The 11,565-nt window shown below is 39.0% G+C and overlaps 1 protein-coding gene across 6 annotated transcripts in view; it reads left to right on the plus strand.

The window, feature by feature from the left end:
• Positions 1 to 11,565, plus strand: part of KIAA1549 (KIAA1549 ortholog) — a 147,510-nt gene extending 135,945 nt beyond the window's left edge. For 4 of the 6 annotated variants that reach the window (XM_057420506.1, XM_057420508.1, XM_057420507.1 and 1 more), the window contains 3 exons: positions 2,792 to 2,937; positions 4,793 to 4,947; positions 10,003 to 11,565. In XM_057420506.1, the coding sequence (XP_057276489.1) occupies positions 2,792 to 2,937; positions 4,793 to 4,947; positions 10,003 to 10,257 (556 nt within the window). In that variant the 3' untranslated portion in view covers positions 10,258 to 11,565. Of the gene's footprint in view, positions 1 to 2,791; positions 2,938 to 4,792; positions 4,948 to 5,195; positions 5,307 to 10,002 lie in introns of all 6 variants that reach the window. The other 2 variants (XR_008973640.1, XM_057420511.1) reach the window with 2 other exon arrangements.

The following is an 11,565-nucleotide window of genomic DNA, read 5'->3' on the forward strand; positions in this document are numbered from 1 at the left end:
AGGGACAACTAGAAAAGGAAGCGTCTCTAACCACATTTTCTTACTTGGTGAAAGGGACAACTAGAAAAGGAAGCGTCTCTAACCACATTTTCTTACTTGGGTCTTAGCTGAAGGTGACCATTACAGTGTGAGTGGAGCATACGTGAAATGGCATACAATATGACATGCAGTGTATTTCTTGTAATTTAAGTTACCTTGAAGATTGAGTTTTGGAACTGCCAACGCAAAGCATAACCGATTGTTTTTTAGTGAGAATTTTCTCTTTGGCCTATTATGCATTCAGGGACAATGTGATAAATTAATCATGAAAGTTCTGTAACCCGTGTTAATACAGCTGAGCAAGATGGTGTCTTTGCGACATATTTTTTGCTCAAAAGTTTATCAGCATTTGGCATAGGCACTTTGGTTGTCTGTAAATTACAAATGAATGGCATCATTATTAATAGTTCAGATGCTTCCTTTTCCAGTGCTGGCAGATTAAGCTAACAATGTGTAAGGTCGTTGACTTTAACAGGAAGAATTCCTTTAAAATTTCATCAAAATAGAAGGCTTCCTAGAGCTTGGCCGATAGAAAAAAAGTGGAGAGTTGTCATGCTTGTGGAGTGAGGGTTATGCTCAAATTCAGAAGGTAATGATAAATTGATAGAAACAGTGCGCCAATTAGAGGAAGGAAAAATAACCTGAGGTCAGTATGATTAGGTGGCATGTATCAATGTCATAGTCCATTGGCTTAAATATCCAATGCATGGAATAATAATTATGTGACTGTACTGTTCCCTTCTCTGTACAAACATAGCGTCTTAATGAAGTGGAACCAGCTTGGGTAGAAAAAAAAGTGAATGTGAAAGACCTAGGTCACGTAACAGCTAGGCAAACATGAAGGCACAATGAACAGCTTTTGCCAGAAAATGAATGTTGCATCATGCAACAGAGATAGAGATACTTAGCCATAGTGGATTAGTGGTATAAAATTGATTTTTGGGGTAGTATCTCCCCATTTAAATAACTGGAGATTAATTTTACTTTTTTTTTAATGTGCAAAAATGAAAGCTATGTCTCGGTAAAATAGGGGGGAGCACTAGAAAGCCTGTATGATACAGATTCAGAGATGTATCCCATTTTTATACTCTTGTGTTATCTCTGATAATAAAGAGTAGCTATATCTATTACAAAGAAGATGGAGAAGAAAGGGTGATGGGTTATTAAATATGCACCTCTCAAGTACAAATCCATTAGCAGTAAAGGATATGCTTCCTTTCTTCTGAAAAACTGGAACAAAATCAGTACATTTGCAGGAATGTTGAGAAAATATTTTCTTTAAACAACGTCAAAAAATTAATAACACTTTATCAGCTATAAGGTTCCAGCTCAGCACTGCAGTCATAAAGGGCCAGATGATCACATCTTTTACTGGTTACAGTGATTAACGTAAGGTGGTATTGTTAAACATTACCTACCCATTCAAGCACTTATTTTAACTAGCTTCTAAGTCTGGTTGGAAATGATTTCCTTTAGGTTTGCTGAGTGGACAGGTGGGATTGCATTCAAGAGAGCCACGGAAATTTTGGCACTTCCACAATAGGATTGTTGCAGCTTGAACCCCTTACGCCACCTCCGTTTAATACTGTATGCCAAGTAGCTAGTACTTTAATTTACAATTGCTTTTCTGTTCTTTATTATGCTTTTACTTGGCTTTATTAGGCTATTTATTATTATGTCGACTTTCTATGCTATCTGGCTGTCATACAAAGGTAGGTAGTTTTGCAAATGAAGCACAAATCAAGAACAGTTTGAATTAGGTGCAGTCATGGGATTTTCCTGTGAAATGAAAGGGTGTAAAACTGAGTTCTTGAGGAATGGGATAGGCTGCAGTCCATAGCCTAGAAGGGGTTAGATGCTAATGTGGTAAATGGCATAAAAAACTCATCCCTAGTCCTCACTGCGTGTAATTTCATTGCCTGACTTAGTGTTTGTCTCACTTGGTTTCCTTTATACTCATCAGTGAGAGGCTCCTGCAGGAAATGATTTAGTGAACCTAATGTTTTGCTTTGAATACTTCTTGAGGAACGTGTCTATCTTTGATCATACTCTGGAATCTAAGAGAGACTAGCCTGTAATCTAAGTACCTGAAGTTTGAGCATCCACACCTCCACCATATCGGCAGGAATCAATAACCCTTGAAAACTCAGCTGCCATCAGTCTCCTAAAATATAATCTCTCCAAGCCAGGGTTAAGATATGTTAATAGGAAACACAGGAAAAGCAGCTTTACTGCTTTTTTTTTTTGTTCTGCTCCTGTTCTGAGGACAAATTAGAGTGTTCCTTTTACAAGTTCCATTACCTTGGCACAATTTATGAAGTGAGATAGGTGACTGTTTATGTCTTAACAGTTTGTGTACCCAGAAACTCTTGAGTAAGAGTCAGTTTTGTTGCTGAGGTAAGCAGCTACATCACTACTGAAGTCTTACTTTTCTGATTTTCTTTTTCATTAAAGATACTTTTTTCTCCAAGGAGAAAACAACATCTGTGGGCATTTCTCTGCGTTGAGGTTACTGTAGTGTGTGAAATTTTGTTAAGAGTTTATAACTCTTACTGTAGTGCAATGCAGATCATGAAGGAGGAATATATTCCTCAGATGTAATTATTTTCTTTAACATCTAAGGTTAAAATGTACGTGGTTAAAATGTACGTGAAAGGGCATCATAAACAGCCATTGTATGAGGTACACCTGCGCTACTGTTTCCAGTTAGGGAATTCACTTGTTGTAATCTTGAGTCCTTACTTTTTCACAGGCAGAACTTCGGGCCAGGTTTTCTTCAACCTGCAGAATTAATGCACCCAGACCAGCAGCCACCTGAGGTTCAATATTCCTCCAGAGGGATATACTCAGAGGAAATGCCATCTGTGGCACGGCCACGACCAGTTGGAAGCACTGCAGGTACACTTCACTTAAGTTGAATATGCTCTAAAATAACTGATCATTTTCTGTATCTAGTCTTACACTGAGGTTACCATTATGACATCCGTCTCCTTCAGCTGCTGCACTTGAAATGTGATTCTTGTCTTCACTGCCAAAAAAAAAGTGATGATAAAGTGAGGTTAACTTTACATCCATAGGACCTTGCAAAAACAGGCAGTGATTTGCCACCTTTTTAGTATCTCACAGGCATTGGTTATCACACAGCATATTTTCAAATAACCCCATTCTCTAACAATGGAAAATTACTTCGTAGTCTTAGGCCATAGATTGTATGCTAACTTTCCACTGCCAACTATTTTATTGTACTAAATGAGCTAACTAATGCATCCCAAATCAGCCTGCTAAGTAGCAAATCTTTGTAATATTTCTCTGCATCTCTATTTCTAATTTCTCTGCCTAGAAACGTGCATAAAAGAAGGATCTTTTAGGTTCTTACGATATTATCTATTGCTGCTCTCCTGTATAAAGCCTTCCCTTCCCTGATTTGGTTGCGATAATTTATGTAGTGCTCATCAGTGCTATCATGAATAAGATTCTAATGTCACATGGCAATTAAGCAGAATCAGCGAACACTGATTCTGAGAATAAAAGATTCCATTCTTATGCAAATGTCACAGTTAATTTTCTCCCAGAGAAATGTTTTCTTCCTGGGGAGTTGGAAAAGACTGAAAATACAATCATATACTCCTGTCAGAGGCCTAGTTTTGATAGCTGCTATCCTCTCCCTGTAAATGTTAAATGAATGAGAATGACAGGGATGTAGTGGCTGCTAGAGTTTAATGATGGTTGTCTTATTGTCCTATTCTCTAAATGTTCATGTATATTCTGCTTGAAAGTTTGGAGGCAATTCAAATTATTAGTTCCTGTCCTTCAGCGTAATTATGTGCAAATATCAAACTTCTCAAATATTGGGGGTTTTTGAGAGGAAAATATGGAAGTGACCTAAATGTCCATCTGTTGTTTTTGTCTTTTCCTCCCTTTTTTGTACATATGCACACAGTTTTCTCTTATGTATCTGTGGGTTTATTAAATGTGTTTCATTTCTAATGAATAATAAAATACTATAATAATAATAATAAAATAAATTGTGTTCCCCTCTGGGAGGAAATTTAGGAAAAAGGAAAGATGGCATGTTGTTACATCTCTTGCAATTAATGGTGGTGGCTGTCCTTGCATGTGTTTGAAAACAGCAGGAGGGGAGGCAAGAGAAAAGAAAGGAGAAAGGAGGAGGTTAGCTTTCAGGCTGAAAGGAGATACAGTGTGTTCTGACCTTCTCGTTAGTCAACAACAGCATCGTTTAATATTTAACCACAAAGCAAAGCTGAAAGAACCATGCTCTTATATAGTCATGTGTTTAATTTTGTTGAGAGATGGAATAGAAGGCAGTCTGGAGAGTTAGGGTCTTGCCAGTGTGATGCAAATAAGGTGTACCACAGGAGCAAATGTCTTCTCTTTGCTGCCAAGTAATTTACATGAAAGCATTGCCACGGCTTTCAGTAAACACTGTTTGGAAAGGGCTGGCATATTTTTGGAGTGAAGTGTCATCCATGTCTGAGGTGCATGTATCTCAACCTCTTCTTTCCATGCAGTGGCAATGAAAAGCATCACACTCACATGAACTGCACAAAATGCACATAACTTTTCCTTCTTTATTCTACACTGAAGCCTTCTTTCTGCTGATTTTTTTAATTGCACAGAAACAGAGCTCAAATTTCTTCTTTTTTCCTGCTTCCAACAAAGTTTTATGTTGTCATTTGTCTGCCCTACAAACTTTATTGTGTATAAAGATGAAAAAACAATATTTGCTTTTAAGGTTCTCAGATACAGCACCTCACTCAGGTGGGAATTGCTAGCAGGATCGGAGGTCAACAAGTGGAGATCCCCTCAGGCAGAGCAGGGCATGGCCAGCCGGGGGGGCCAGGGTGGCCCCAGTACCGTGGAGAGGATGAATATGCTAGGCGAGATGCAGTGAGTACTGTGTTACACATTTGCATAGTTTCCGAAGTAGTGATGATATGTTCGGGTATATTATTTTCCTGAATTACTGTTTGGAACTTTTTCCCCCGGAATACTTTCAGTTTGCTTCTCTGACATTCTTTGCTTTGCTCTTCAAACCCTTGTTAGCTCTTCTAACTTTTGCTTGCTGTCACCTTTGCTGCTCTCTAACTGCTTTCTCTCACTTTACCCTAACCTGTTTATTTTTTTTCTCACTTGAGGCCTTCACCCATTAATTGCAGTTCACCCAGTTCTGCTTCTGAGCTCCAGCAGAGGTGGATACTGCTTTCCATTTTCTTCTTTGAAATATGCCACTGTATTTTGAGACCATTGTAAGTAGAAAAGTTAAATTAAATTGTCCCAGACTGCTGTCCTACTTTGTATTGGTATAGTTCTTTTGTCTTACGTATCAGTGCGCAACAGCAGGAGTCAGGGCAATGGAATAAGGTACATACTTGCACATAACAGTAGAGGTGCTTCTAAACAAGTTGTTTTCCAAGCCCCAGTGAGCAGGATGTGGTAAATTAATATGTACTCATTTACCAGTGCTGCCTAGGCAGCCATCGTGATTTCATGGTCTTGGCAGTGGTGCTTCTAGAAGTTGACGTTTCTGATTCAACCAGATATGTGAGGTTGAAGATAGTACATGGCCTTTCCAGGAAAGATACAGCTGCCTGCTAGCAGTCCATGTTTGAGTACTTGCATCCTGAAGCAGACTGACCTGTGACAGCTTTATTGAAGTGCTCTTGAGAGCAACAACTTCATGCTTCTTCTTTTGCTCCTTTGCTCAAGCTATTGTTCTGGTTTCTTCCTTGAGGGAGGAAGGAAGGAAGGATCTCCCCCTTTTGCACGCTTAAGGCAGTGTGTGTTCACGTTACTTGAAGTTGCTTTGCAGTACTGCATGATCTCAAAATGGCTTTGCAGAGAAAAAAATGCAACAGGATGGGCCTGCTCTCTCGATTTTGGTGTAGCTGAGTTGCCACTACTCCAGATCAGCTTGAGAGAAGCAGCATTAAAGTTTTTGAGAACTTGGCACGCAGGAGACAAACTCTACTGATACTATTCAGAAACTTTAACTGTCAAAGCTGGAAGATGTATTTGCCTGATTGAACTTGCTATCTGTGCTTGGAACTGTGATATTTGAGTGTAAGAAGATCATAATTTCAGTTTACATCTAGAAGAGCACTTGCATGAGAGATCTTAGTATCTCTCTTGTTCCATTTTCAGAGGCATCTCTAGGTTACCATTCATTGCCCCTTATAATTTGTCTGTCTTCTCTGAAAATTGCATTTCTTTTCTAGATCTATGAGCCTTTCCCTTCTGTCCCCCAAATGCATGTTCAGCTGTTACTTTCTTAATATTTTATTATATGAATTGCAAATGTTACTGAAAATTCAATTATGGACCCATTATCTAAGGTGTTCTTCAAACTGTTGGGTTTGACGTGTTACCTGCACAACTTTAAAAGATTCATGGCCCAATACAATATCATTAGGTTGCAGTTTGCACCTTCAGTCACCATTTCAGATGGGTACATATCACCTCAGTCCAGGCTGACTTTCTTTTAGTTAATCAGAATTTAAAACACATCCTTAGCTTTGACAGAACTTTTTGCTCTCTGGTTGCTGCAGCTCATATGTTATTGCAGTGTTACATTTTTCAGTTTGGTCTCTTTAAAAATGAAAAAAGTCAAAAGGAGGAGATCGTGGACTAGAGCTATATGAGTATGGTATCATTTAGTTGTAGGAGAGCTCATCTGGTGCCTGCACTTTCCTTTTCCTATGAGGAATTATTTCTTTTTTACAAGGGATCATTCCCATTGAAAGAAAAAAAGAAAAAAAAAAGGTATTATTACTTGACTCTTTTAGTTTTCTGTACTTTGGATTCCTTCACTAGAACAGAGCTCTGAATTTGTTTTTCCTTCTTTTTGAAAGGAGGTTTTACTTAATGATGGTCCTATTCCTTATGGTTCAGTATTCTTCCGATCCCTTGTAAACAGTCTTACTCTTCCCTCAGTCTGAGCAAGTTTCCTGCTCTTAGGAAGATTAGGCCTAGAGCGTTCTTCTCGCCCACAAACTCAAGAAGCATCTGGATTTGTCTTCCTGCAGTGGCGCTTTTCCTCACACTGTCCTCAGCTATTACTCCAAGAGTCAACACCTGATTTTCCACTGAAATGTGACCTCTCACTTGTATCTCCTCATCCAAAGCCAGTGTGCAGGTTATCATCAATTCACCTTAATTCTCCATCTGGAAGGCCTGGACAACCAGGTTAATTACAGCATTTCCTTAGCTGACACAAAATACAGTACTTGAGAAAGTGGTCATTTGAGCAGCAGAACAGATGAAGCCTCATTTCTTACAGATATGTGTAATGTGTTGCATATCTATCTCCCTACCACCACTTGGCATCACTTATTACCCATCTACAATCCCCTGTAGCTCTCCACTGTTCTCCCACGTCATCTTCAGGTTTCCAGTGTTTCCCCCAAGCCACTCTTATCCTTTTATTCTATTTTTATACTCTGGCTGCCCACTGTAGTATCTCTAAAACATCTCACCGTACTTCAAGTTGTCTCTTATGTCCGCTAGCTATCCCTTGTGAGATACATGCTGGCTGACAGCTGTAGCTGAGCACAGCCTAACTTGGCCTTTCTGCTACTCAGAAACAGACTCAGTGATGGCACAAATCAGGATGTGCTAATCAGCTGACTGGTTTTGTGGATGTTAGATATCTGTTCGTACATATATGTTTGTGTGTGTGTATACATAAAATCCAGTTGAAATTGGCAAGAGTTTAACAGTTATTAAATGAAGATTAAAAAATTCACAACGTGATCTCTTACATCTCCGTTCCTTAAGAAGGAAGACTTGGTAAAGATATTTTTGACAATTATTTTGTACTACTGTTAATTATACAGAAGTTTCTATATGAAAATACATAATTGATAGATACTATATGAAACTAGATTGTTACATATATAATATTATATATCAATGTGCATTTCTGATAGTAAAGAAATTTGAAAGTGGAAAAAAAGCCCAGCAAAAATTCTTCCAAGCTTTTTAGTCTCCTTATTTTGCTGTTGTAGTTTAGTATAGGTTAGGTTTCTAAGCCAGCCTGGTTTGATTCTGATGCTATATAAGAGATCACAGAAATACACACTTCTGTTTTTCTGAGATATTTAAGAAAACTTTCATAGCCTTAATGGTAAAAAACAGCAGCTCCAGTCATCAGATTTCTTCCTAACTTCCCTTAATGTAGCATTCTTATGGTGGCAGTTCAGTGCAATATGTGATACGAGCTGAATCATGTAATGCATTTTAATGTAAAAGAAACCTGAATGTAATTTAGATTGCTGTTAAGACTCATGTGTCAAGGAATGCTTGCTTTTAATATTTTTTATGCCACCTCTTTTCTATAAACCCACAGAGCACTTGTCAGGTTTACTAACTCTAGACTGCACATATGAATTAGTTTCAGGTTTCACTGCCAAAGAAATAGCTCTGAACAATCAAGGCACCCATTCATTCCTTTCTTATACTGAAATCACCTCCCTTTTATAAGTAGTAAGACAGGATGATACCTGGAAAACCTTCTTTACCTATCATTCTTCTATTAAAGCCTCTTTTCCTCTTACTCTCTATCCCCAAATTAACTGTGTAAATGATGAGTGCTTCACATGAGCTGTGAAAGAGTCAGAATTTGTTACAAGTTATACTTTATATAAAATATCTTAGATCTTAGTAATTTATATTATGAGAGATGTGAAGGAGCTGCCAGTCACCCTTGGTCCCCCATATCCTTCCCAGGCTCTGCGCTGTAATCCCTTCATTTCCCTTCCCTCCCAAATCCTCTTCTAGCTGACCTTGCAGTCCTTTCTTCCCTCATCAGATTGCTCTCTCTGCTACTACTCAGGGCTTATCCACAGGGAAAGAGTAGTTAGTGCTCACTAAACTGTGATAACTGTGACCTGAGCTTGCTGCAGCAAGCTGCTCCTCACCCCCAGCGGAGACCCTTTGAAAGGGAATTACGCTGCTTTGCTCACAGCTGAGCGTATTCAGCATGATGTGTTCAAGTCCTTTATGTCCAGTGTTTTCTTCTGTCTGTCTCTCAGCCTTCAGTGATACTAGGCAAGAGGAAACCCTTGCTTTAGGGATGGAGTTTAGATTTTCACAGTGTACATCGCATGTGCCCATACGGAATTCCATGGAGTCCACCTAGTGTACTGTAAATTCATGCTTTGTTTTAGTGTAAGCAGATCTTTTTCCAGATAGACAAGCCCATAAACTCAGGCCTGTGTTCTGTTTCTCTTGTTTTGTTAGAAAATGTACCTTACAAACAAATAGAGAATTAACCCTTTTCTACCCTGAAACAATGATTGTCCCTAAACTGGGATAAAGTTTCTCAGATGTTTAAAACAGCTATTGAGTATAAAAAAAAATAATATAATCTTTCTGATTTTAATAATTTTCTCCTGCTGCTTCTTCTGTTGACCATGTTTTCCTGGGCACTGGTCAGTCACAGGGTCCTCACAAGTGTACAGCCTGAACAGGCAAGCCAGGCAGTGAAGGGGAAGGTGAAAATAGTAGTATCTCTATGTGGAAACAGTATGGAGGAATGACAGCCGGGAAGAAAGTGATTTGCCTGTTGTCTTTTAGGAATTTGATGGAAAGTCAAGGAAATAAAAGCCATTTCTATTGACTTCCAGTTATATGGGTTTTCTCCCCACCTCCTTCCACTGCAGTTTCTAAAAATACAATCTTAGTAAAGGGGTGAGACTTTTTAATGGATTCTCAAAGAGACTTTGAAAATCCCTGAGCTTGAGGCAGTCCAGCAATTTTGTGTGCGCTTGTTGTTTTGTGCTCCATAAGAGGACTCATTCATTCATACAGCTGAAGAACAGTGGCAGCAGATAGAAGCATCTCCATGTTGCTTTCCCTCTGTTCGTTGCGTTTTTGCTTTCTTGTCTTTTCTGGGATTATCACGTTTATTCAGAAAGTACAGTAATGCTTTCTACCTTTTTCCAGACACATACGCATGGACACCAAGAATATTCCTCCTCACCAGTATTCCCGATGCCGAGGACTTCAGCCAGGCAGCCTTCAGCACCCCCTGCTCAGCTTCCACACAACAGCCTTCAGGGCCAGGGCCTTTGCTACACCACCAGTTCCACTGAGGACCTCCAGCCAGGTCACTCTTCAGCCTCTCTTATCAAAGCAATTAGAGAAGAACTTCTGCGACTTTCTCAGAAACAGACAACAGTGCAGAACTTCCATAGTTGATTTAGCATTCCCTTGCAAATCTGCCAGGTATCTGCTTCCTATGGAAGCAAAGACTTAGAGGAAATCAGCAATGTTGTTCTCTCAAAGGAATGAACTTCACAGCTCTGTTCACAGCGCTCTGGAAAAACTGAAAAAGGCAGCAGAATGAGGATAGTAGGGAGAGATGGGGGACAAACAGAGGAAATCATTGGTGTCATCACAAGTAGTATTAATTGATATGCTAATATTACGGTGCTTCTCTTCTCTCCCTGCCCTCGTTCAACGTAACATAAACAAAACCTTAGGTCAAGAACTCAATGCTCCTGCAACAAAAAAACACTGAAAAAAAAACCTCCAAGTATGATAGACTCCTTTTTCTAAAGAAGTAGGCGAAGTCTTGAATAAACTGAAATGACATTTTGCAAGAGATTGCAAATATTCTGATTCTCCAGTGCTTATGGGGAACTGGTTTGTGTTGCTGTTCTGCAAGACTACAAACTGTGTCAGCTCAAGGGTGTTGAAGTTGTGATCCCACATAAGAATCACTTTGGTTGTCAGGAACAGTGGTACTGCTTAGAATAAAAGTCTTTATGAGCTACTTGTAACAAACTGGAACAATTGTTATAGCTCTGTGCTTCCAAATGGAGCTACCTTCTGCACTCTTCCTTGTTTTCCTTCTGGTGCTGAAGCTTCAAGTGTTCCTTCATCTTCAATGTTTGCAAAGTGAAACATTGGCCTTGTATAACTAAGAAAGTTTCTGTAGACTCATTCAGGCTGGAAAAACAAAGCAAAGCATCCAAACAGAAAGGGCTTGGTATTTATTTTGTTTCAAAATTACTGAAAACCGGGAGAAGAATACTCAGTGACAGCTGAATTTGGGGCAATGTATACCTATATCTTTAAACAATATATTTACATACTATATGCTCTTGCAAGACCAGCGATAAAATATTGCCACTCTGTTGTTTGCTTTGTGGACAGAAACCAATCCAGCCTAACTGGTACAGGGTCACCAGCATTATGTTATAAATTGATGTCCTAAATCATTGCTTATGTTTGGATCTGAATAATTTTAGTGAAAGTCAGTGACGGTTTAGAGCATTAACCTAGGCTTAGATTTGCAGTTTCAAGACAGTTTCTATATTTATACTTGTTTCCACTGTCCCTTTGGACAAAGGGTGAGCATTATCCCATGGTAAGAATGGTACGTGCCATGGAACTGTTTGTCGCTGTTTTTTTTCAGTTTTAATTTAATACTAGCTATGAATTTACTAATATTTGGCCATTGCATAACTGTAACTGACATAATACATACAGAAATTTTACTTA

The sequence above is a fragment of the Pezoporus wallicus genome, unplaced genomic scaffold (genome assembly GCF_028554395.1).
Source record: "Pezoporus wallicus isolate ANWC-B61680 ecotype Strahan unplaced genomic scaffold, APGP_CSIRO_Pwel_v1 contig_2871, whole genome shotgun sequence".
Classification (NCBI taxonomy): Eukaryota; Metazoa; Chordata; class Aves; order Psittaciformes; family Psittacidae; genus Pezoporus; species Pezoporus wallicus.